Genomic DNA, 24,343 nt, shown 5'->3' on the forward strand with positions numbered 1-24,343 from the left:
CGGGATACGCGGAACACTTCGACAAAGACAGGAACCTCCCAAGCCAGTCTAACGCCAAGCGGGGGCGGGGGTGGGGGAAAGGGGGGCCTCACTGCATACTCTGAAGGGCATTTGACACGACGTGAAAGGAGGTGGACCGTAGGCGAGTAGCAGCCGGTGAAGGGGCCCCCTTCAAAGGGGACGTCAAGTGGGGCCGGGGGGCTCCTTCGAAGGGGGGCCCTCTCTAGCAGGGGGCCCTAGGCAAAAAGCCTTCAGGGGAGACTGCCCCCGAGGCGGACAGAGGAGGGAAAGAGGGAGGGAGACGAAGTGACGAAGGAGGAAACCCTTCACCGGTATATCCGTAAGTCGTTTTTCCCTATCATCCCCTCAGCCCTGTTCCTTTTAAAGCGAGCCGTGCTTGCGAGCACACGAATTACTCCATGGGCAACGTGATAAAAGTATCGTAGGACAGGGTAAAGGGTGGCGAACGGGGAATCGTCGTGCTTCTTTTGAGAGCGAGATGCTTTTATGCGGTTTGGTGAACGCGCCCTGCTTGCATTCGAAAAAGTGCGGAGGTTCAGCTCGTCTGTCATTTTCGCTATGTCATGCTTCGTGCCCTTGTTGCTGTTGCCGTCTCGGCTGCAGCCGAGACGGCCACACGCGACAGGACAGTACCAGCAAGGAAGAATCAAGTTGCTATTCTCTCTCTCTTTCTCTGTGTGCGGAGTGTGCGTACAGCTTTCTGGCAGCCCTCGCATGGCCGTCACATTTTTGTGTACTTTTTGAAGAGTGCTGGAGCGCTGCAGCCTCCTAGGAGACAGAGCAGTATGCCGGGCCTTTTAAAGTGATAACGCGATTTCCTAGGACCGTGCAGGAAGTATGGCAGAACTAGACTTACCTCCCGCAGCAGCAGCTGCTGCTGCGGGAGGTAAGTGCTGCTGAGGTGGCTCGCGAAGGGGGGGCAACCCGAAGCAAGGCAGCGCTGCACAAGCACAATGCGTGCCTTGCAATTCACCAATCTAGCAGCAAAGGGCCTTTGAAGGGTGAGAGATATCAAAGGCTCAGGATGTGCTGTTAGCCAATCTCGCTCTTTGAGGGGGTTACGCCCTCGACACCATCTACAGTCACGGTGTATACTACGCGGAGGGGCCCCCTTTAGCGGCCACATACGCGACCCTCTCACGCCTGCTCGCAAGTTCGAGCCTCTGACGAGGGTTTAAAACAAAAAAGCTAGTTTTAGTTCTGCAATCTTAAAGGCGGCATACTGCTTTTTGTGGCTCTGCCAACTACAGCCTCAAGCGAACATACACGTGTTCTTGTAACTTAGGGAGTAGTCAGCCCGAACGGAAAAAAGTGCGAGGCAAACGCAGCCCAACACAAACAAGGGCCGCATTAAACACCGAGCTTTAGAAGCGCGTTACTGCGGATGCTCTTTGAGCGCCGCTACGTCCTGCAACAGCACCGACCACACAGTCAGTCGCAGCAGAGCTAAAAACCTTTGCGCATATGAAGTGGGTAGCCTAGAGAGCGAGATCGAGCGAAGGAGACAGATAGAGAGAGAGACAGAGAGAGACAAAGAGAGACAGAGAGAGCTGAAAGAGACAGGGAAAGAGCTAAAGGCTAAGAGAGAAAGAGTGACACAGAGCAGCCAAGAGCAAGTGCATTGCGCTTTGTAGGACCGCCATGGCAAAGCTAAAGTTAGTCCTCACCGCATCCTCTGTTGTGCGCTTGCTCAGATGCTGCAAGAAGCGACGGGTCTTGGGAGAGTGTCGCCGGCAGAAATCACTGTGTGCACACGTTGGAGCAGCCGAAAAGTATCGATATGCATGCGCTCTAAGATGCGAGCAAGGAAGGCTTACGGACTGCACATTCATACATGTGCATTTATCTATATGTATGTGCATTACTCTACACGCATGGTTTTAGGGTAACGGGGGGGAAAGAGGCGGCAGCGGCTCGCTTACAGCAGCATGAGACACAGCAAATGAGATACAGCGTGCTGGTGCTTAGCCACCCCCACACTCTGCTGCAGCATCTGCCTGGCTGAGCAAACCTGCAGCCACGAGGCGGCAACAACACGCGCAACGCAAGGAGATGGAATGCCATATGCGACAAAATTCCCTTCGGAGAACAAGGCCTTCACCAGACCCTAGGATGGGTAATTGAATGGACAGATAGATTGTAGACGCGCGCCCTCCCTCCCCCTGCCCCTTTTCTCATTCGTAGGAGCCTGCTTCCCCTTCCTCGACCCTCTCTCTCTCGCAACGACGCAAAAAGAGGCCGCGTCTCCGAAGCCTCGTCTTCTCCCCCCGCATTAGAAAACCCATTTCTCGAACCTCCTTCGAACGAGTCTCTGTGTTGCCTGTGCCCCAATCCCACAGCGTCTTCTCCCGTCGCTGCATCCGCTTTTTTCTGTACCTTCGTGGTGAGCCTCTGAACGGCCTCATGATACTGCTGGGGTAAGGGCAAAGCCCTCCAGCCCAAGAACCCCAAATCCTTGTTGTTGTGGCCTTCCTCTTCGAAGACAGTAGGGACCATCTGAACGCAAACAACCCCACCCCGAAGGAGGCGTTTTTCCTCAGTCTCTGTCGCTGCCGAGCCGTGTCTTTTTTTTCCCCCCGCCCTCGGAATGCCCCCGACGCTGCTGCACTTTCTCCGCAGCCTAGCAAACAGCCACGGATCCCCACGCACGTGCACGCGGCTAGGATGAACCAGCCGAAAGGCTAAACGGGAAAGAAGCGAATCTTCAGGACCCTCGCCTTCTCCCGGAGTTGCGCAGAGGCAGATGGGATACGCGAACGAGGAAATGATCAAAGGCAAAGCCCTGCAAGCAGCACACCAGCGTTGCTCCACGGTCCAGACGTCATTCTTCTACTGGTAAAGGGTGCGCGCAAGCGGTAAAGCAAACAGGTGCAAGTGCATATAAGCGCTAAAGCAAACAAGTGCAAATGCATATAAGCGGTAAAGCAAACAAGTGCAAATGCATATAAGCGCTAAAGCAAACAAGTGCAAATGCGTATAAGCGGTAAAGCAAACAGGTGCAAGTGCATATAAGCGCTAAAGCAAACAAGTGCAAATGCGTATAAGCGCTAAAGCAAACAGGTGCAAGTGCATATAAGCAGGGGAAAAAATGTTGCTCCTGCGCTTCTCTTCAGGCACGAGCCAGCATTCGGCCTTCTTGATGGCTCATGCGGCTTAGGCACTAAAGAAAACACTTTGTCTGTAGTGTTTAATCACAAGCACTTCGCTTCTTACGGCATGCCCTTCGTGGGGTCGTGCTGGGAAGCGATGTTACCGACGTTAAAGAGGGCATCGGTCGGTGCCGCCTCTTCTGTTGCGTCCTGCTGTTGCTGCTGCTGCTGCTGTTGCTGCTGCTGCTGCTGCTGTTGCTGCTGCTGCTGCTGTTGCTGCTGCTGCTGCTGCTGTTGCTGCTGCTGCTGCTGCTGCTGTTGCTGCTGCTGCTGCTGCTGCCTTTGTTGCTGTAAGGGCCGCGAAATGACGTTGTAAGGACCCAGAGACAGAGCCCTACTGTCTCCGAGTATGATAGGCGGGAAGCAAGAAGCCACAAAGATATCTGCCTCCAAGGTGTTGTCCACGCTGCAAAAAGCACACCTCCCCCTCCAAGAAACTCGCCCAACCCTCGCCGCGTGCAAGGTGAGGATATTTGTATGCGTGCAGGTTGTGCGTACTAGCACCCTCCCCTGGCAAAGAAAAAGCGAGAGAGAAAGGGCAAACCTCCAAAAGCTATGCCGAATCCCACCCCTCCCCTCCCTCCCCCCTGTCAGCCGAACACAGCTGCTCACAAAATGCGCTTAGCTCTCGCATGCATCACCAGCCGGGAGCAGCCGCGAATTAAAAGCGTTCCTAAGACTGCAGGTGCCACGACTGTGCATCCCGAGAGGCGATCCAGGAAGAGATTCTCCACGCTGCGCAAACAACAACCATACATACATATATACACGTATTCATAGATCTCCATATATCCTGGACCTCAAACTGCAGCGCCTCAGAAAAGAATCGGCCTGACAGAGACGCCAACATTCAACCCGATTAACTGCGCACGTTTCCAAAAAATATGAAAAGGCCCCAAACGGCAAAGTGAGTCCGAATATGAGAGGACTAAGAAGACGAGGGAATGCTTGTTGCATGCATTCACAAACAAACAAGAATACTACGCATCTCGATCGCTCCCGACTCTAATAAAGCCCTTCTTACGGTGCCGATATCACAATATCCGACTTGCTGCAAGAGGAGAGCCTCAGGATGCTTGCTTGATCCAGTGTAGCCTGAGCGAGGCGCACACCCAAATTCCAACCAGCCCCCCCTAACAGCCGCCAATACCTAAGTCCACCACACACTGCATGCCTCCATAAGCGTTCGACGGGAGGTTGCAGCCGTCCCCACGCGTTCACTGACTGCCGCCCGTCCTTAGTGCTCCTGAATCCATGCGCTCACCGAGTTTACACACCGCAGAGCCCCCCTCAGGCCCCTAATTAGGCAGCACTCGCGTGGAGGCCTGTGGAAGTCTCGCTGCCCATACACATGCATACATACATACACACACACAAATACACACAACCATTTATGCGCACACACATGCGCATACACCCAAGACATCACACACCCCCATACACACAAATAACCATACACCCCCGTACACACACATAACCATACACCCCCATACACACACATAACCATACACCCCCGTACACACACATAACCATACACCCCCGCACACACACATAACCATACACCCCCGTACACACACATAACCATACACCCCCATACACACACATAACCATACACGGAGGCCCTCGAGCCTTCCTTAAACATTCTCCTTCCTCCAATACGCGGCCTCCCATCCCCACCCAAAGCCTCAAAAACCATCGCCTTTCCCTGCAGCCCTATTAAGCCCCCCCAGACGTGGCGAACGGCCTCTGCACCCTACCGCCACTGCATGCTGCTGCGCCTCCGAGCGTTCCGATGCGCTGTCGCTCCCGGCGAATTCTGAACAATCCAAGAAGTGCTGCGCAAACATTGGCGGACAGACACCCACAAATGCATTTTTAAAAAATCCTCGACTGCTGATCGGCAGACACTTTCGAGGGAAGACGCAAAGAACAGCCTCCTTCTTCTTCCTTTTTCTCCCCCCCATTACCCCTTCAGCAGTTCCCGCATTTCTGCGGGAACTGCTGCGTCCGCCTCCCAAAGGCCCCGCCGTGAGCGCCAGCATGGCTCTTTGGAACGCTTCCTTCCACATTCCCACAGTCGCTCTCTAGTTTGCGCTCACTCGAAGAGCTTCGTGCGGCAGCGGACTGTGGGGAGACAGCTGCAAGGCAGCGTTCTTCGCGAGCGCAAGCGCAAGGCTCCCGGGGATGACACTGCAGCCGCAAAACAGCTCTCAGGCAGCAGCCGCAGAGGCCTCTATTCAGCAACACCCTAGAGGTAAGCACAGCTCCTGGAGGAGGTTTAGAGGCCTCAGGAGCTGTGTGCGTTTTATCGCGGCGATAGTGTCTATAAAATCGGTCTATACAACCACACAAACTATCCAGAAAGATGCATCTGAAGGGCAGCAGCATCCCTCAGCAGCAGCATCAGGTTTAACTCTCAGCAGCAGCATCAGGTTTAACTCTCAGCAGCAGCATCAGGTTTAACTCTCAGCAGCAGCATCAGGTTCAACTCTCAGCAGCAGCATCAGGTTTAACCCTCAGCAGCAGCATCAGGTTCAACTCTCAGCAGCAGCATCAGGTTTACTGTCCACTTACTCTAAAAAGGCCTCGAGAGCTTGCACCTCCCACGCCTCGAGACATCCGTTCCCTTCTGCCTGGGGCAGCTGCTCCCCCGCGGGAGGACGAACCTCGCAGCGCAGCAGCTGCAGCAGCTGCGGCAAGTGCTGCAACAGGTACGAGCGCGCCTTTGAGGAGTCCACGAGGCCACTCCTGCTGCCACAGCAACGGCAGCAACGGCAGCAGCAAAATAACACGAGCAAGGGGGGATTTTTTGAAGACTCAGGATCCCGCACATGAACGCCGCCACACAACGGCAAACGCATGCGGGAAAAGAAGGTTTTATTCGCCCACCTGCTGCCAGAGTGCTGTCTGCCTGAAAGGGGCAGGGAAACACCACGCGTGGCCTCCTCGTTGCAGGAGGGGGCCCCTGCTCCCCCTGCCCAGCTGCTTCGCCTGGGAGAATGAGTGCCTGGCGCGTGCCAGTGGTCTTCGGGTAGGGAAAGGGGTTGCTGCCGCTGCTGGTGCCTCGCAGCGTAGAGAAGCAGCAGCAGCGAGAGAGTCCGTATTTCCACAACTTCTTTCTGCGCATCCAGCAAGGCGCCAGCTCCAGCGAGTGCTGCGTCTGGGGACTGGAAAGACTTCCCCGAAACGCCCTTAGCGCTAGGGAGTATCGCTATGCTGCCCGCTGCAGAGGCAGCAGCTTCAGCGGCAGAGCAGTAATACAGAGAAGGGAAGTCTTCTAGATTGGCACTGTGTTCTCGCGGGCACGGACGCTGAGGCTGCTGCCTTGGAGGCCAGTTCATCCACCGAGCATGTCTCCTGGTATGCAAGGAAGCCAGAGCCGCTGCAACACCCCAGAGAGCAACAGCCTCTGCCTCTTTCAAGGCTGGAATTCCTTGAGGCTTCTGTTGCAGCTGGGGACTGGCGCTGCTCCGCGGAACGGGGGGGGGAGCACTGGAGGGGGCCGCGGCGAGAGTCGCATTGAAGTGCAGCCAGTGCGCAAGAGACGCATACAGCGGCTGGCGGTGCTCGCCAGGAGCCACGCAGGAGGCGTCCAAGCCCCTCCTGAGGAATTCAGCAAAACTCAAGCAATGGGAGACAACCCGACTGACGGTCCAGTCCGAGGCCAGAGGGAGGGACAGGCAGTCGAGTGCCTCCTGAGAAAGGCGAAAGGAGAGTTCCTCACAGGAAGTTTCCCAAAGAGAAGCAGCAGCCCGGAGAGCGTCGGATGCTGTGGCTTGCCGACTCGAGGATCGGCTGCCGTCGCAGTGAGCGCGCACGCGTTCCTCAGCTCCCACAGAGGATTGCAGGGCAGTGCCCTTTGGAGCGCGGGGGGGGCCAGGCCCTTGGCTGCCTTGGAGTGAAAACTTGGAGCTCTTAGAGCGCCTGACGGGATTTCCGGAAGAGAGCCAGGAGCCCCCTTTAACCCGCGGTAGGTCTTCAGGGGCAATGTCTGCGCTGTGTGTGTGAGGTCTCGACATTGCCTTCTGTACTTCGTGTCACGATGCTTCATTCAGAGCTGCCGCCACAAATGCAGGTACACTGCAGCTGCTGCTGCTTCTTCTACACAGCGGAAAACGAAAGGCAGCGCCACGGGAGCCGACCCGCGCATGGAGTTCTCATGACGATAAAAAGGAACGGACAGGAAAGCAATGTCGGAAAGGTCAGAAACAAGACAAAACATATTGCACAAATAGTGGTTTAATGGATAGAGCACGGGGGCAGACGGCTTCCCAGGGACGGGAGTCAAACCAGGGCTCTCTCTCTCAGCATGCGAAGGCCTAGGGCCAAATGCACACACTGGCGCTTGCTAAGCCGCTGATGGCTTTTTATTACAAGGAAAAACACTTTCGCGAATGAATCTGATGCTTTCACTTGAAACCATCTACATAAAAGCGTATGCATCATCTGTGGCATAGTGCCACGCTCTCTGGCACCAAGGAAGAAGCCGGCGGGCGAAGAGGAGGGACAGGAAATGGTTCTGTTTTATTTGGAAATACAGGTGTTTTGCATATCTCCTTAGGCACACAGACGTGCAGAATCTCATTGATCGATTTTCATGATGTACGAAAAACAGGGAAGCATCATAGGCCACGAGGCGCCTCAATTCCTTTGAGAAACACGAAGGGCTTCATTCGCTTTGCTTCGTGTATGTCTGCTTTTTTGCGTAGCTCGTTGTATCAGCTGAGTTTGATTTTTGAATCAGTATCAAGGTGAACTGCATCATTCGATGGAGAGTGTGTACACCAGTTCAAGGATGATAAATCCGTCATTCAATTCATTGATGGAAGGAGGCTCTTATGAACCAGTCCTGAGTTTATCGGGTTGGTGTGGCATGGCGACCGCATAAAGCACTGCGGCATCCAGCACTCCTGAGATTTTTTTGTGTGGGAGGGGGGGTGGTGGTTACGTCAGAATGTCATGCATCTCAAAGGCCACATAGAGTCAAGAGACCTACCGTTAACTTCAGCTATTTCTTCTAGCTTTCGGTGCAGCACTTCGTACGTTGCACCTTCAGGTAGCCCAAGGCTCCTGTCAGCTGCGCTGTTCATGTCACGCCTCATGGTGCACTTGTACGTGAGTCAAGAATACTATACCTATGGCATAGAGTGAAAGGCGAATGCAAGCCTCCTGTGAGGTGGGGCAAGGTCCAGAATAGGGACCTGTGCTTCCCAGTTGGGCCCCAATGGCCCTCCAGTCCATAGAGGAACTCAGCTGTTGTTTTCCTGAGTAAGTCGTTTTGAAGACGATGAAGTATGTTAAACTCACCTTGCTGACGTTTTCTGGTATGTCCCAGACAAGCAAATGAGGGTGCTGAGCCGTTTTATTCATGAGTTTGGACGGGATTCATGAAGCATGTGCTACACGGTCATAAGAGTTTGGTGCTGGCGCGACTCACCACACCATCTTCGCGTGAAACATCGGTGATCGTAAGGATAAAAGAACCAGTTTCATATGGGGCGCCTATGGTGGAACATTAAATGATTGATTTGATAACCAATGATTGTTTTCACTTTAATCACACTGACTGGTCCATGACACCTCGGGGGTCAAGTTTCTGTCGCCGCATGCCGCGCCAAAGTTTTTATCCGGAAGCGAGCTCTTTTTGTCCTCACTGGAGCAGCTGGAAGCACCAAAGTCTAAAATCACACCTCCGGATTCCATGGCTGTTACACTGTAGCTGTTTTTTTGCTTCAGAGATTCCGTACCGAAACTTGAAAGCTCCAATGCCGCATGTGAAGGGGCAAACAAAGAAAAAAGGACGCAGGAAGAGATCAATCGCCTTTTCCTTATTTTAAAAAGCATTTTGTGCGTCGTTCCAGAATATCTCCGTGGTTTCTGCTCAAAATGACAAAAGCGAACATGAAACTTTATAGAGAAAACATGCAGATATCTGCAGCAATTGATAGAAACGCGTGAGGTGTACTAACGAGTTAATGCTCTCCACCTTTTTGTGGCCTTCAGAAAAACAAATACAGAAGGATCCTTTAACAGCTGGAAAGCAATAAAAAATTGGATCTACTTACTTTAGACTTCATGTGAAACGTATCCCCATATTTGTGTGCCACTTACAGCGCCTCTTTCCTTTTCCCTTGGCTTTTTTCTTTGGGGGCATCTTCATGGTGAGGTTAAGTTGTTCCATGCACAGCAGCTGAAATATTGCCAATTCCTTACTTGACAAACTTTTGGATGGTGGTAGCAATTGTGCGAGGTCGCTGTATTTCCCGTGTTCTGCCCAGTATGCCGCATCCAATCCTGTATCGGTAGAAACAGGGTTGCGAGCTGATTGGCAAAGGCTCTGAATTCTTTGCATCAAGCTTTTAGAAATATGCAAAGTGGTGAAGGCGCCTGGCTCATGCTTTTAAATAAGGGTTGTTGTGAGTTTACTACACCATGGAGTGCGATCAACGAATATCATGATACAAAAGAGCCAGAAAGGTGGCTCGATGGAGGTAGGTGGCAAAAAAGTTTCTAAAACAACTGATACTAGGGACAGAGACGCATACAATTTTTGCTACGTGCTCTCTAGTTTGAAGTCAATGCAAGTACTTGAAACATATCCTGTCCGCGTGATTAGCTGCCTCTTATGCTTCCAAGCTCCATGAATTCCCTCTTTTTTTCATTCATTACGAGAAACAAAGAGTCGCCTCTATGGTTTAGAATCGCAAGCCTTACCACCCTGGTCGAGAATTTCTGGATTGGCTCCCACAGCCATCATCTGTTCAACTGCTCCTTTGCACCCGAACCGAGCCGCAATATGTAGAGGGGTTTGTCCAACTGCGTTTTGTCGGTTGGGAGACGCCCCGAAGGACAAGAGGCACGCAATCATTTCCCTGAGTCAAAAATGTGCGCTAACTTCATCCGTATACATGACTAAAGCGTCACGTGTTTTGGGAAAACAGACAGAGAGGAGGGAAGTCTTATTGCATCTGGTTCAAAATGCATTATGAACGAGCAGGAGCTTGCAGGCATAAAATTATATAAGTGCACCCTAGTGTCCTTCTGCATCCGTATTGCGGCTTATTAGTGCACTTATTCTGGAATCTGTATCCATTTGTTTTGTCACTCACTCATTTTTGTTTCGCGCAGCAAAGTGCAATGCAGTGTTTGCCCCAATTTGGAAGGCTTCAGCCGCTTCAGGGTCTCCGCCGTGTGAAAGCAGTTCTCTAAGAATTGCCTCATTGTTTAATTTGGCCGCCAAAATAACACATGTTGTTCCGTTGCAGTCAGCTTCCTTAGCTGCTGCAGGCGCTTTCAGGAGCTGGTAGAGCACCAGGTCCCTCCTTCCCGATTTCACCGCCTCCTGGAGAGCATAGAATGCCATATTCACCTTTCCATACGGTACATAGCATCATTAGAACAATTTTAATCAGGCTCTTTGCAACGCTTAATGTGAGAAGAGTACTCTCACTCCTCCTGGAAGTGGTATGCACAGCATGTGGAGGCACGGGTATGAGGGAACAGTCAAGAAAAGAGAAAAGCCAACGCACATATTAGATTATTTCCTATCGACACAATGCCTTATTTAATATCGAAATTGTTTTACATCTACGGTTTTACACGCGGAGTAGGCGTATTGCTGCGAAGGTCACTTGAGAACGTGTCCTCAACACATATGCGCCGATCACTCAATCTAGCTCAAGGAGTGAAGTATACAAAAGCTGAAAACTTTGATATAAGCCTCAGTAGAATTCATGAATATGCATACAAATTACCTATCGTACCCACACTCTTGTAACAAGGCATCAGCAAACTCGCTTGCCTAAATCTCCTGCAAGCACCCAGCTGAGGAAGCCATTTCACCGAGTGTCCTAGCTCAGTGGCCGTCCTCTTCAATGCAATAACAAAGCTCTTAAGCTCGAGTTTATCACTCGCCAGATTTATGTAACCGCTGGAAGAGTACGCGACAAGCTGATACGGATCTCGGGCAACTAGCCGTCTATGCATTTAATAAAACAGAAAAGTTTATGGCTAAAAGTAGAAGCAGAGAAGCCAGGCAAAGCAGCTGCTTCCCTGCCCTTAACAGGTTACACAGGAAATCCTCTACGCATACAACGTGGTGGACACTTTTTTCTTGCTGCAGTGGATTGCGCATCCCTCCGTTGAGATGGCCTTGCAAATTAGAAGCAGGAGGGCTAGCTATGAGCAATCCTTTAGGAATAATCAGAACTTTTTGTTATGCAATTAGAAGTCGCGTCTACGACTCCCCATGCTTTGCCTCTTCCTCTTCCTCTTCCTCTTCCTCTTCCTCGTCCTCCCCCTCTTCCTCCTCGCTGCTCTCTGCTTTCGCGGTAAGTTGTTTCGTAAGAGACGCGTTCTGTTCCTCCTCAGCGCCCTCAGCCTCTTTGTTTTCTTCTTCCTTCTGCCTACGCTCCAATTTGTCGATAATCCGGGTTGCGATATTCAGAATGCCGTGAGTTTCTTTGCCGCACTGACTACATTTGCTGGTCGTCTTGTATTCTTCCACAGCGCACTTCTCACAGTAATAGTGCCCACAGCGAGTTACTACGGGGGCCATGTCAAGCCTCCACCTCTCCCTGCACTTCAAACAGGCGAAAGGAAGCCCGTCCTCGTCTTCACTCTCCTCGCTGCTGCTTGACGAGGAAGACGAACTTTCCACCTCCTTACCCTCTGCTTGGCGGCGCAGCTTTTCCTAAATTCGCACACAGTATCCTTTCGGGTCATACAATATGGCGAGGGGCTAACAGCCCAGCAGGAAAAAGCCACGCACTATGCATTCGGCATAAATTCATATACATGTATACATATATATATATGTATACCACCGCTCATATTTTGAAATCACAAGAAGAGAAGCAGCGGAAGACAACACGGAATGGCACAAATGCCGCCGATGTGGCGCCTACCACAAGGAGGACGATTATGCTGCCATCCCTTAGTCCCCCGCCCCCCCTTCCCCCACTTAGTCTGCCCCTTCCACCACCTCTCTTTATTTTTTTCCTGCGTAGGCGTGCCCTACCAATCTCTTCTTTTGCAGCTCCTCCCATTCTTTTTCGACCTGCCATCCCTCCTTATAGTCCGTCCTATCGTGCAGAAACTTGCAGCAGTCGCCATATCCGCAGTACCCGGTTTCCTTATAGTCTTTACATATCTCCGGTTTATAGTCCACATACATCGTCAAGCGCACATTGTTAGACCCCCGGACTGGGCCGTAGAGACCTGTGCTTTTTGCCCGGGAGAGGGCTCCCTCGCTGGGCTTCACGTAGTGTCTGTACGCCCCCATACCTCTGTAGATGCCGCTTTCCAGCTCCCCCTTTTCTATCATCTCCCCAATCTTGAAATTTCTTTCCAAAATCGCGCGGTGATCCGTTGACTTGTCTGGGTCCACGTCCAAAACTGCAGTCGCCCGACCGTCATCCTCCAAATTCTACAGAGCACGCATACATATGCACAAAATACAGACACACATGTGCACACACATACACACATACCTACACAGATACATCCACAAAAAAACATGTATTTATACGTGCATGCATATACACATACACAGGAGCATGCATACATAGCTACACACACACGTCCAGACACATACACACATAATCATACACAGACACACACAGGCACAAAACACCACAGGACTCAAACTGATGAACACTCAAGAATATCAACGGCTATAAACACTCGGATGGAACGAACCAACACCACACCCAAAGCACTTACACCTGACATACACGTCAACCACGCGGATTTCCAGCCAACAGCAAAAAGTAGTCACGGTGTGTGCATATAAAAGACAAACCGTCGACTGCTGCTGGAGTCCATTTCAACCGAATGCGCAAGAGAGAGGATCAAGGATGGGCAAGATACGCTAGCAGAGGAATGATCGTAAGCGCACCAACTGTCGATTGCTTTGCTGAGCGAGGGCCTCTGTAGCTTTCATTTTTCGTACGGAATCATCGCTTGTCTGTACACCCCAAACAACATGGCGCATCAAGTTCAGCCGTCAAATCGTTCCAAGATCAAAAGCCAACTCAACCCTCCAGATAAAATCCAGAGTATTCATATGTACCTATATCTGTATATGTCGGGGCGCAAAACATGCAAGCCTCCTGCCCCCTCGCTTGTTCCCATAGCGCAAACAACACACATCTATTATAGTGCTCACCGCAGCAGCAACCGTCGCTTTCCCCCCTTGAAAAAATCCTAGCCACGCTTAACTGCATCCAGGTGTTAGTCCCCTAGGGCTCAATATTTGCGTTTCCTTGGGAACACCAGAAACCCCTCCTAATTAAACAGACGCCATCTGCTCACCCGACCCATTAGGAAATGCTTGCACGGCAGGCGGCTTCCTGTTTTCTTCTTCACAATCTTTGCGTGTTCCTCGTCACTCCCGTCAGAGAACCTAACGGCCCGTTCAGAGGGCGCCTCGCCTTCTGTATCTTGCGCATTGTGGCGTTTTCTTACGCCTGTCGGGAGACCTCGCTTCGCGAACATTCGGAAATAAACCACCGCGCAGAAAAGCCCTCCGAGGACCCTTTAGAGATGTACTTTACTGGGAGGCAGCAGAGGTGACAAGTAATATGAGGAAGGGTGTGTAAATTGGGTGCTGCTTCCCTCAGTCCAGGGTTTGCAGCATAGCCTTAGCCGCAGGCGCAGAAAAATGTGGCCTTAAATAGTATAACTAAGAGGGCTCTATATGAACACAAACATCGCAAAGTAGAGAGAAGAGGCAGCATAAAGAACCTGTACCCCAAGCACAGCGACGAGCTCCAAGACCACCAAACCAGACTCAGCCCTAAGGGTGTGAATGTTTTCGGGATAGGGCTTCGGGGAGGGGCGCATATACTTCATACGACTGCGCAAGAGACTAGTTTCCGAGGAGCGAATCAACTTCAACTAGATCAACGTATTATTTCAAACCCTGCAAAGACTAATGACTTAATAGGCGCACACACAGAGCATTAACTCCGGCCCCAACAACCCCAGCCAGCCCCGACGGCTGGCATGCAAACCCTAAACCCTAAACACTAGACACTAGTACCTAGCCTCTGGAGTTCTTTGCACACGGGCTCTTCCTGAATATCCCTCGAAGGCGCTGAGGTGTTCAGACACCTCGACCAAGCCCTCTTCTCTTTCTGGTATACCTCTCCTCACGCTGTAGTTTTCTAGGGGCCCTTCGGCTCTGTGCTCAAGGTACAGTGTGTCTGCCAAGTTGTAAAGCCCCATTTCCTCAACTGTGATTCACCGCCTGTGCAGCAGCCTCTCTCAGTCCCTCCTTCTACGTCCTCGGAGGCTTCTGAGACTGTGCCTACAATTCCAGCGGGTGGTATTTGGCCGCCCCAGCCTTTCGGGGTTGCTTCTGACCTCCCCCATCGTCTCTGCGCCCATCTCTGTGCATGCGAGAGGCGATACGACCAGTGGGATCTGTGTCCAGCTGCATCGTAGATGCTTTCAAGCAACAGAACGCACTGTAGCAGTCGTATCACCAGTAGGCAGAGCAGCAGCAGAAACAGCAGCAATGGAGCCCCTCTCTGATCCACGGGCTCTCTTAGACAGTAGCCTTCCTTTCAATGAGGCTTCAGTCCATCTGCTCGATAGGGTTGTTGCCGCCATGTTCGGTTCGACAGATCAGCACTCGGTCAGCCAAACCCCCGTATTCCTCTGCCACCTCTAGTGTCTTCTCCCCTTTTCCAGCTTGCTGCACACTTCGCCCTCCGTGATCTTACTCGCTTTTGCACTGTCCTCCTATTACCTGGTGATGTTTCTCCTCCGAGAGGTCTCTTATGCCCAGTCCTTCACGCCTCACGCCCCAGAGTTCTCGCTTTGTGGTGCCTCTGCAGAGGGATGTGGCTCATCGCGTTTTGGGTGAATTCAAGAATCTCCCCAATGCGTGGACGCACGTAGCGGTCATTCTGAACGTCTCTCAGGATGCAAATACCAAATTTTTCGCTCTACAAATTCTCGAATCTGCGATTACAGTAAGACTTTGAGCATCTTGGCTGTGCTCTATGCCCTATATTGTTATGTATCTCAAAGAAGCCCTGTGTATCGTAGATTTAGTGTATACACCACGTGTCACAGAGTCCAGGCTCTGTCTGGTCAGCAGACTGCATAACAGCAGCAAGGATTATTACCTTTCGGCTGCCGTCGGAGTGCTGGGATTGGGCGCGCGCTGTTGCAGACTCGATGGAACATTCTGCCAGAGTCAGAGAGGAACGGTATAAAGGCGTTCGTGACATCGCTAGCAATTCAGTTGGCTAGTGATGCGCAGCAGTATCATACAGAAAAACATTTTATCAACAAGGTGAACGAAAACCTTATTCAGGTATGGCCTGCGTTTTGTTGTTTTGGGTTTGATGAAGGCGTTTCGCAAGCGGTGGGGTGTGTGCCACGTAGGATATGGGGGTTGTTGGGCGCTGTATGCACGCCATGAGTAAAACGCGTTTTCACGCTCTATTCTTCATGCATTTTGGGGTGTATACGCAGATTGTGAAGAGAGAGTGGCCTGAACGCTGGCCGACATTCATAACGGAGGTGTGCCAGTCATCCCGTTCAAGTCAGTCTCTGTGCGAGAACAACATGCGACTGTTGAATATGTTATCTGAAGAGGTTTTTGACTTTGGTCGCAATGAAATGGTCTCTAAGCGAGTCGACAAACTCATGGATCAACTGACAGCTCAGTTTCAGGAGGTTTATGACACATGCATGTTTGTCCTGAGGAGCTACATCGCCTCTCCCTCGGGTATGCGTGAATCCTTGGTCCAGCAAACGCTGAAATGTCTGTCCCACTTCCTCAAGTGGGTTCCTTTGGGATTTCTCTTTGAAACGGATTTGGTAGAAACCCTCCTCCAGAACTTCTGGGAACCCGTTCAGTATCGCCCGGAGTGTATCCGCTGCGTTACTGAAATGGCTTCGCTTCAACTGTCTCCGGAGGAGGCCGCGGCGTTTAAGCATCGTCTAGCTGCCCTTTGGGTTGAGCTGACCGCGAGGGCTGTCTGTTTACCAAGGCAGACGCTGCAATACGAAGACTCTGCGAAAGTGCCGCCGCAAATGCGGCTTTTCTGGGAGACGACTTATTGCCAGCTAGCCCTCTGCCTTACAGGTCAGAAGAGTGGTGAAGCGCTGTGTCCTCCCGAAATTCTTAGGCTTGGGGGGACGGCAGTTTTCTTGAAGGGCACTGACACCAGAGGCAACAAAAAAGGGAGGGGCAGGGGCGTAAGGCATGAGGCTTCAAAGGGTCGCAAGGAAATGCTCTGGGAAGAGACAGCACGTGGTGGGGGGTGCAAAGAGGCGTCTTTTCGTCTCATGGCCGTCTCAGCTGTCTCAGTGTGTTTCGTTGCGGTGGTTGCGCTGGGTGTCGGCGTGCAGCCTTCTTACGAAATCATCGCGAGACTGTCGTGGAGCCCTTGGACAAGGAGACGAACAGGAACAGCTGCGTGTCTACTCTGCAGCTCTTGGTGGAAATGAGCAACATAAGTCACGAGGAGACCTTTCAGATTTGCTTGGACTTTTGGTTTTCGTTCGCCGAAAAACTCCTCCACGAGGCGAATCAGCAGGCAAAGGTGTGGCAGACACCCTGAGGCGAGGCCCCTAAATGCGGGAGAAACTGTACGGCTACGGCTTGCGTGTGTGTGCGTGTGTGATATACATTTCCTGGATCTGAAGGCAAGTGTGTGCTTGCAGAACAATGCACAGGCCAGAAGCACCGACGCGCCTCTTCTTCTTGGCACCGGCAGTGAAGGTGAGCCTCCCTTCTCAACCTGCAAGCTCTGTTATAAGTTGTGCAGGCGGTCTGCTTCTCGCGTCTGATACCACCTGACGTCTGCAGGCGAGCAATGATGCATCGCTTGGGTGTTTAATGCTTCTTTTTGCACTTTTTTGTTCGTTTTTTTAGGGTTGCCGGTGAGCCCGGGAGGACTGACCCCCGCGGAGTTGTCATGGCGCGTGCGCCACTACGAGGGGATATTGAACGAAGTCAGGGCTGTGCTTATTCGGAGGATGGCGAAGCCTCAAGAGATTTATATTCAGTTTGATCAGGAGACTGGTGAAGTGACGAGAGACTATGAGGTGGACACGGGTGAGCGCGCTTTCCAGGCGAGAAAGGCACAGGCAGCACAGGGTGAACGGTTGCATCCATCTATTGGTGGGGCACTGCAGAACAATGGGTCTGCGAGCGAAGATACACCCATTGGCAGAAACAGAAACAGAGGCAGAGAAAAAAACACCTATAGATGCACATGCGTAGCAGAAACAAAAACAAAGCGAAGCGGATACATTCTCATAGGGAATGTGGACCCCGTGATAACACACTGGCTGCGCGCACATCCAAATACACCTTTGTTTTTCGCTGTGGTTTTTATGATGTGCGCTTTCCTGTTGCTGCCGGGGCGCAGCTGAGGTGTCTTTGTACAACACCATGAGGTGCACCCAAGTGCTTTTGACGAACTTGGGACAAGTTGATATGCAGCGAATCATGCTGACAATTCTGAATGCCGAGGTTAGATCCCTTTTGCTTCTTGCTGAGAGTCCTCCTAAGCGTCGCCAGGGGCCAGCCAGCCATACTATCGTGTTAGGTAGCGGGAGCTAGCTAGCAAGGGCCCTTACAAAAGATGCGCATAGAGATGTTTGTTTGCGCTTTGGGTTCGGGTGTGGTGGCGTCCATGTGCAGTGCTTGCAGGCGCCGGTGCAGGGAGACTGTTGGAACTCCACGTCTCTTAACAGGCTCTGTTATAGCATCGGATCTATTAGTGGGGCTATGAGCGAAACGATCGAGAGGCCCTTCATCGTGGAAGTCATTCGCAGCCTGCTTAATCTCTGCGAATCGATGCGGGGGAAGGGAAACAAGGCCGTAAGTTTCACGCAGGGTTTCAAATGCGCAGCACCACGCGGGGGGAGGGAGGAGCAGCGTAGTAGATAGGGAGGGGGTGCACGTGTGCGTCTCAATCTGCATGCTCGTGATGTGAGGCTGGCGGAACGTGCTGCCCCCTATGGTTTTTTGCATACATATTGAAGCTCTGGGGCGTTCGACAGGACTGTAGTCGTCATGGGTTGTTGGGGCAGCTGAGATTCTTAACGGACAGTCTGACGAATAGCTTGAGACTGCAGTGCCCACACTCTGTGAGGGGTTTGCATATCTGACTCTCTAGCTAGAGGGCGGTGCCCTCTATCAAGGGAGTGGCCATGAATGCTTCCGAGGAACGCGCGCATATCGTCGAAAGAAATATTTTGGTGTTTGCGGTGTGGGCTTGTCTGCTTCTAGATTGTTGCGAGCAACATCATGTACGTTGTCGGCCAATATCCGCGCTTTTTAAAGGCTCATTGGAAGTTCCTCAAGACAGTTATCGCCAAGCTTTTTGAGTTTATGCACGAGACGTTTCCGGGGGTCCAAGACATGGCTTGTGAAACATTCCTGAAAGTCGCGCAAAAGTGCAAGAACACTATTGCGGCCACTCACCCAGGTAAAACAGAGCTGTTTCTTTTCGGTGTAAAGCATTATTTTGGCGATTTGCTGAGGCTAGGAGGCGTGTAGTGTGCTACTGGAGTGTGGGGTGGTCTTAGGGCGGTGCATGGTGTGGCTATACATGTGCATGTGTGTTGGGGTTTTAGAGGATCAGCGAAGCTTTGTGATTAGCGTTATTGAGGGACACACACAACAGACCGATGCGCTGGATGAAAAGCAGCAGCTCCTCTTTTTTGAGGCTGTGGGGCACATAATTTCTGCTACCCGTAAGCTCTCCCGAAGCCTCTGTTGCGTCCAAAACCTTGACAGACAGAGAGAGAGAGACAGACAGACGCACTACATTTCAGTTTTGTTCTTGTAGGTGCATGCATCCATATGTGTGTATGTGTATATATGTATATGTTTGAGTCTCTCAAACTCGTGCATGCGTTCTCGGTGCGGTCCTCTTCCCGTTCGCTTTGGAGGCTGATCGTTGCGGCTGATGGCGTGTGGTGCGTTGCGTGGCTTGCGCCTTAGCCGATTCTGCCAAGAGCGAATGCATCAGCGGTTTGATGGCGAACTGCTCGCGAGTTTGGAGTCAGACTGTACAGGCAGCACAGTCCTTTGCAGAAGCTCTCTTCGACCCGACGGCAGCGAGGCGACTTGTGCATATTCTGAGGATCAATCAAAGAGTTGCGAAGTGAGCGGAAGGCTAGTAGAGCCAAAGGCCTTTTGTTCAGAGCAGCTGAGTGTGAAGCCCGACAGACCGAGAGACACAGCAAGCTAGCTAGCTAGATAGCTAGCTCTCTCTTTCTCTTTGCGTCTCTCGATATCCCCCCGCCTTGTTCACGCAGTTGCTTTGTTCGCACATAGCAGAACCCTCCCCTTCGCTGGAGAGGCTCCCCTGTGTGCGTCTTTCGCGTCGCGCGTACAGACAGTCGGTGTTGCACTTTTCTCATTTTGATGGCGGCCTTTCTTGGCCTCTCTCTCTGTGCCTGTCGCCTTCTCAGGTCGACTGGTACCGCCTTCACGCCTCAGCTCATGCGCTTATACCCCGAAATGATGCAGTTGTACGGAATGTATGGACAGCGCATCCTCCAGGAGGTTCAGCGAAGCGGGCCGTCCAGAATCAAGCATGCCGATTTAAAGTGCCTCCATGTTTTCAAGAGGGAGACGCTGCACCTCCTCGAGATTTATGTGGACAAGGCAGCGCAAGACGGAGGTTCTCAGGGCAGGAAAGAAATCGTCAAGGAGATGGTCGGGCAGGTTCTTCAGCCGATTCTTCAAGATTACAGGTAGGAGGAGACACCTCCACCGGAAGCGGCCCGCTTTTCGGGGATAAGGGCACGGGGGTAATTTGTGTTAAAGCCTCCCTCAGACATCCCGCCAGAGCGACACGCGGCGCAATACACCCATACCTGTCGGAGTCACTTTGAGCAGCAGCAGCGGCTGCGGATTTGCCCTTTTGAACTGCAGAGACAATACACCCGACACGAGAGACTGCGAAGTGCTGACCCTTCTAGCCGTTCTCATGTCCAGACTGGATACTCACATTTCCTCGGTAGGGCAGAGGACTAGAGGCGGGGTTGCTGAAGCCTCGCAGCGTCGAAAGTGTAGAGAAATCTTGGCTCTCATGTCGTCTTTAGGAGCTGAAATCATCCAGGGGGGTTCATTACAGGAACACAGATCGGCGTCTCTGTGTGCAGGTCCTACCTGTAATATTCGAGTATATCTTTGACTCGACGTTGCAAATGATAAAATCCGATTTCCAGAGGTGCGCTTGTGACGGTCTGCGGTTCAGGCCTTAGGGTCTGTTGGCTTCAGATTGCAGGGCACATAGACTGAAAGCCTCAGTGTAGAAGTTTCGGGTGTATGCGTGTGTATCGGTGCTGTGCTCGATTTGTTCAGCTATCCTGATCATCGGGAACGTTTTTACGCACTCTTGAAGGCGTCGAACCAACACTGCTTTGATGGCCTGTTTGCGCTCCCCTCTTCTCAGCTCAAAGCCTATGTAGAATCCTTAGGTTAGTCGGGGACGCTTTCGTCTGCATCGCCTTCTCTGTTCTACGCATGCGGCTCGCTGTTACGAGCCCATAATGTATGCATGTGCATGTCTGTCTGTTTCGATGTTTGTCTCCCCCTCTCTTAAACTTATTCTGTCTGTCTCTCTATCTGTGTCTCTGTCTCTCTATCTGTGTCTCTGTCTCTCTATCTGTGTCTCTGTCTCTCTTTGTGTCTTCTCTACTCACACCTCTCTAAGCATCCCTCAGTCGTTCCCCCACCATTGTCTTCGTTCTCGTCTGCACGCACTTCCTCGTGCAGTGTGGATGACCCCTTTTGCGTGTTTCTTTCCGCCATCCAGCCGCTTATATGCCAAGCCTTTTAAAAATTTCAAGGAACTCGTTATTGGCGTGCTGCGCCTTGGTTTGTGGTTTTAGTTTGGGCCTTTAAGCACGAGCATCCTTGTCTCGCGGAGGAGGGGCTGCAAGTGACGTACGAGTTTTTGCAGAAGCTGATAGATGGCAAGAGGGAGGCAAGTCCTCTTTCGTTTGCCCTTACTCTGGCGTGCAGTGTGCTTTGCTGAGGGCAGAGGAATGCGTGGTGTAGACACACGAACGGCTGCCTGAGCGGCCTAGATGCTGCCCTCCGCTTCAGCCAGCTTCGTTCCTCTCCACCTTCGTGCGAATATTGAGCCTTCGCGGATGCGTTTTCCACCGCTCTGCGCTGAAGACCGACCCTTCAGGCCTCCCACACCCTTTCGCCCGTGTGCCTTTGGAATGCGTTTGGTCTGCTCAGGTGCTGAATGACTTTTGCAGCACCTACTACTTCAGCCTGATGAAGGAAATCCTGATGGTCCTGACGGACCGGCTGCACCGCTCAGGGTTCAGATACCAGACCCTCATATTCATGACGCTGCTCCGCATTGTCGCTTTTGATTTGGTGCACGACGAGGCAAATGGCTTGACGCAAGACAACGTCACGTAAGCACCGCCGTTCTGGCCACACTGTCGCTTGTGAACAGCAGGCGAGAGCTGTGTGGAAAGCAAGCGAGGCCTGCGGCAGTAGTAGGCGCATGCGCAGCTGTACCCGTAGGCAAGGGGATGAAGAGACTGTGTGCTCTCGCACCTCCGCGAAGCAGTACAGCGGTGGCTGCTTGGGAAAAGCTCATTTTAAATCACAGTGCCTGATTTGTTGACTTTTACATCTATGGACCCTCCGGATGGCTGTATTCCCCTTTTCGTGCTTTTGTGCAACGGCGCTTGGCGCCTCCACGCACAAAGCTGTGTGTTGGGACATGTTCGATGCTCATGACTCTTGAGGCGGCAGTAGCCGCTGCAGCATTTTTGCTGCCGTTCCCCCTTCCTCCTCCCCTCCATTTCCCCTCCTTCCCCGATTGTGGCCTGGACTTTACTGCCGCTGCTGCCTGTATGTGGCATGCAGGAAGAGCCTGATCGACCTCCTCGGGAGGAGCTTCCAGACCGTAAACCAGAAGCAAGTAGAGGCCTTCGTCGTTGACCTATTCAACTTCTGCAGAGACGCGAACCCCGCACGCTTTCAGCAGCACATGCGTGACTTCCTTATTTCCTTGAAGGTAATTGAGGCAGTAGGGGCGGTGCACCAGCCGTACTGCCAAGGGCTTTGGTGCAAGGTAAAGGCTTTGCGCCAGATGCCAGATCCACGCAAAAGCGGCTGTGCGTGTCTGTCGTCTTGTGAGGTGTGCTGCTTAGGAATTCGCTGGTGACAATGATGCGCTCTTCGAGGCGGAAAGGGAGGAGGCCCTAGCGAGAGCTCGAGAACTGGAGAGGCAGAAACAAGGCCAGGTACTCCACACTGCGTTCCTCCCCCTTGATGTGTCTATTCCCTTTGTGCGCCGTCGCTTGGCTAGCAAGTAACTCGGCTCTGGACTGGCGAAGTGTTTGCGTCTACGCACTGCATGCGCGCTTCGTAGTAGCACGGCTCTCTAGGGCTCTCTTTGCCCGTGTCTGTGCAGTTTAGGGTATCCCATTACCGCCGTTGTGCAGTTCACCCTACAGCACATGCTTTGCGCGTTCCCGTGAAAGAGTGCCACTTTTTGTCGTTTCACAAGGCCATTATATTCATGGGCTGCTCTTGCTCAGGTGCCTGGGATGCTTCCCCAGTACGAGTCCATGGTCTCGATCCGCAATCTCGATGACTAACGGCTGCCTGTGTTCTCCGTCTCCTCATCGCCTCGAATAAGGAAACCAGAGGGTTGAGCCCTTGGGCTCGAATTGTGTTGCTGCCGGTAGTTGCCCCAAATCGAGGGCCTTTTCTGCGGCTAAAGGGCACAAGTGCGCCTGTGCGGGAAGGGGGGGGACGGTGGGGGCTAGCTAGCTAGGTACTGCAGGGGTGCTAGACCAGCCAACCAGATGGCTTAGCAGCTCTTGCATTTCTGACTACTGGGCATTACCTAGCCTATCCATGAGATACCGTTACACGGGTGTGAGAGAGAGGGAGGATCTCAGCTGCGTTTGCGGTGCTGTCCGGTCTTGACGGAGCAGAAAGGGCAGAAATACGGCAGACAGTGGACTGCTCACCGTGCCTCAGCTCTGTTTATGCAATGAATTCTTCTTGCTACATTTTACATCTAGATATAAACGTTCACTGGCGAGTAGTTCTTCACTTTAAATGCCCTCAGCCAGAGCTCATCAGGGGGAATGCCGAATTTCTTCACGAGGCGCTTTACACCATTCTTGTACACGGAATAGCCCTGAGGCAGTTCACAAGTCCCACAAGACCGCACTAAACATGTTCGTCTTACGAACAACACGCTGTAGAGGAAGCGGGGGTGTACGCACACCTGCGCTCGTCAAGCATATTGCTGAGAAGAGCAGCAGAATGAAACAGGGGGCCAATTCACGATACTTGCGTCAGTGCAAGCGAAAGGCCTGCCGACAAAAACAGAGCCCCCTCTCACGTTTATTTTGAGGCGAATATTGTGGGGATTCACGGGGGCTTGCGCGACCGCCGCGTTGGAAGAGCTTTTCATAGCGCTGCACACACGACCCTTCAAATCTGCCACGACCAGGTGATCGAGCATCGATATGTCGTACTTCTCTATCGTTGCCAACCCCATGCCTGCACCCCAACAGTCACCAAAAAGAAAAAGAGCGGCCATACACATAACCGAGCAGCTAGGTACCCCCTGTTTTGGGGCAGCCTGCATGGCAGCCGTCCAATTTGAACGACTCAGTGTGGTCTAACGCAATCGCGCGGCTAGCATCTCGGCACTGGAAACTGCACGCTGCCCTCTTGGCGACTCCGTGACTCCCTCTTCTGATGGCTCACACTTCTTGACAGCGATGCGCAGGATTACAGGTTCGTGCATCAAATACCCATCGATGTCGATTTTTATTCTTGTCCCAAAAAGAGGCTGGATCTCTTTTCCCTGAAGAAAAGCTCAGCAGAGACAGATACTGAAGAGTATCAAGCCCATTGTAGGATATTTGAAAACCTGCATGCTGAGCGCTCCCGTGGGCACTGACTGCAGCCTGATTACGTGACACGCGTTCAGAAGAAGGAAATCAACTTCCATGTATATAAAGCGGACGTCCGTATGCTTAGAAATGTATGGCAATACATTCAAACAGGCTTTTATCGGTGCGTCCCTAAGCGAATCTACTCCCTTGCCATTGATCTATTTCATACACGGCGATATTTCTACGTGTATCGGCACATTTAGGTATTGTGAACACACATCCAACACACCCCA

At 52.1% G+C, this 24,343-nt stretch overlaps 5 protein-coding genes across 5 annotated transcripts; 1 reads left to right on the forward strand and 4 right to left on the reverse strand.

Annotated features, from left to right (window-relative positions):
* Positions 1-1,385: 1,385 nt before the first annotated feature.
* On the reverse strand, positions 1,386-7,189 carry LOC34618822. The gene is made up of 8 exons (XM_026337737.1): positions 5,745-7,189; positions 4,435-4,495; positions 4,195-4,265; positions 3,783-3,905; positions 3,376-3,576; positions 2,432-2,452; positions 1,689-1,764; positions 1,386-1,499 (listed from the first exon to the last, which is right to left on the reverse strand). Exons 1-8 carry the CDS (start codon positions 7,187-7,189, stop codon positions 1,386-1,388), a joined length of 2,112 nt encoding a protein of 703 aa, XP_026193522.1.
* A 930-nt stretch (positions 7,190-8,119) lies between these two features.
* Positions 8,120-8,873, reverse strand: LOC113147380 (UPF0098 protein aq_1250-like). The gene is made up of 4 exons (XM_026337738.1): positions 8,738-8,873; positions 8,608-8,672; positions 8,306-8,522; positions 8,120-8,247 (listed from the first exon to the last, which is right to left on the reverse strand). Exons 1-4 carry the CDS (start codon positions 8,871-8,873, stop codon positions 8,120-8,122), a joined length of 546 nt encoding a protein of 181 aa, XP_026193523.1.
* A 370-nt stretch (positions 8,874-9,243) lies between these two features.
* Positions 9,244-10,533, reverse strand: LOC113147381 (ankyrin repeat and LEM domain-containing protein 1-like). The gene is made up of 3 exons (XM_026337739.1): positions 10,280-10,533; positions 9,885-10,042; positions 9,244-9,464 (listed from the first exon to the last, which is right to left on the reverse strand). The coding sequence occupies exons 1-3, from the start codon at positions 10,531-10,533 to the stop codon at positions 9,244-9,246; spliced, it is 633 nt and encodes a 210-aa protein (XP_026193524.1).
* A 368-nt stretch (positions 10,534-10,901) lies between these two features.
* LOC34618823 (zinc finger CCCH domain-containing protein 15) lies at positions 10,902-13,667 on the reverse strand. The gene is made up of 5 exons (XM_026337740.1): positions 13,485-13,667; positions 13,069-13,137; positions 12,190-12,597; positions 11,522-11,862; positions 10,902-11,148 (listed from the first exon to the last, which is right to left on the reverse strand). Exons 1-5 carry the CDS (start codon positions 13,665-13,667, stop codon positions 10,902-10,904), a joined length of 1,248 nt encoding a protein of 415 aa, XP_026193525.1.
* Positions 13,668-14,691: 1,024 nt separating this feature from the next.
* Positions 14,692-22,790, forward strand: LOC34618824 (exportin-1). Its single transcript, XM_026337742.1, has 21 exons — positions 14,692-14,811; positions 15,014-15,151; positions 15,355-15,498; positions 15,660-16,275; positions 16,542-16,740; positions 16,844-16,914; positions 17,068-17,250; positions 17,567-17,670; positions 17,842-18,021; positions 18,433-18,631; positions 18,780-18,899; positions 19,150-19,312; positions 19,623-19,907; positions 20,089-20,173; positions 20,319-20,386; positions 20,521-20,636; positions 21,051-21,145; positions 21,409-21,593; positions 22,054-22,204; positions 22,341-22,433; positions 22,731-22,790. Exons 1-21 carry the CDS (start codon positions 14,692-14,694, stop codon positions 22,788-22,790), a joined length of 3,375 nt encoding a protein of 1,124 aa, XP_026193527.1.
* Positions 22,791-24,343: the final 1,553 nt, after the last annotated feature.

This window comes from Cyclospora cayetanensis, unplaced genomic scaffold (assembly GCF_002999335.1).
Source record: "Cyclospora cayetanensis isolate NF1_C8 unplaced genomic scaffold, CcayRef3 CcayRef3_contig_2, whole genome shotgun sequence".
NCBI lineage: Eukaryota > Apicomplexa > Conoidasida > Eucoccidiorida > Eimeriidae > Cyclospora > Cyclospora cayetanensis.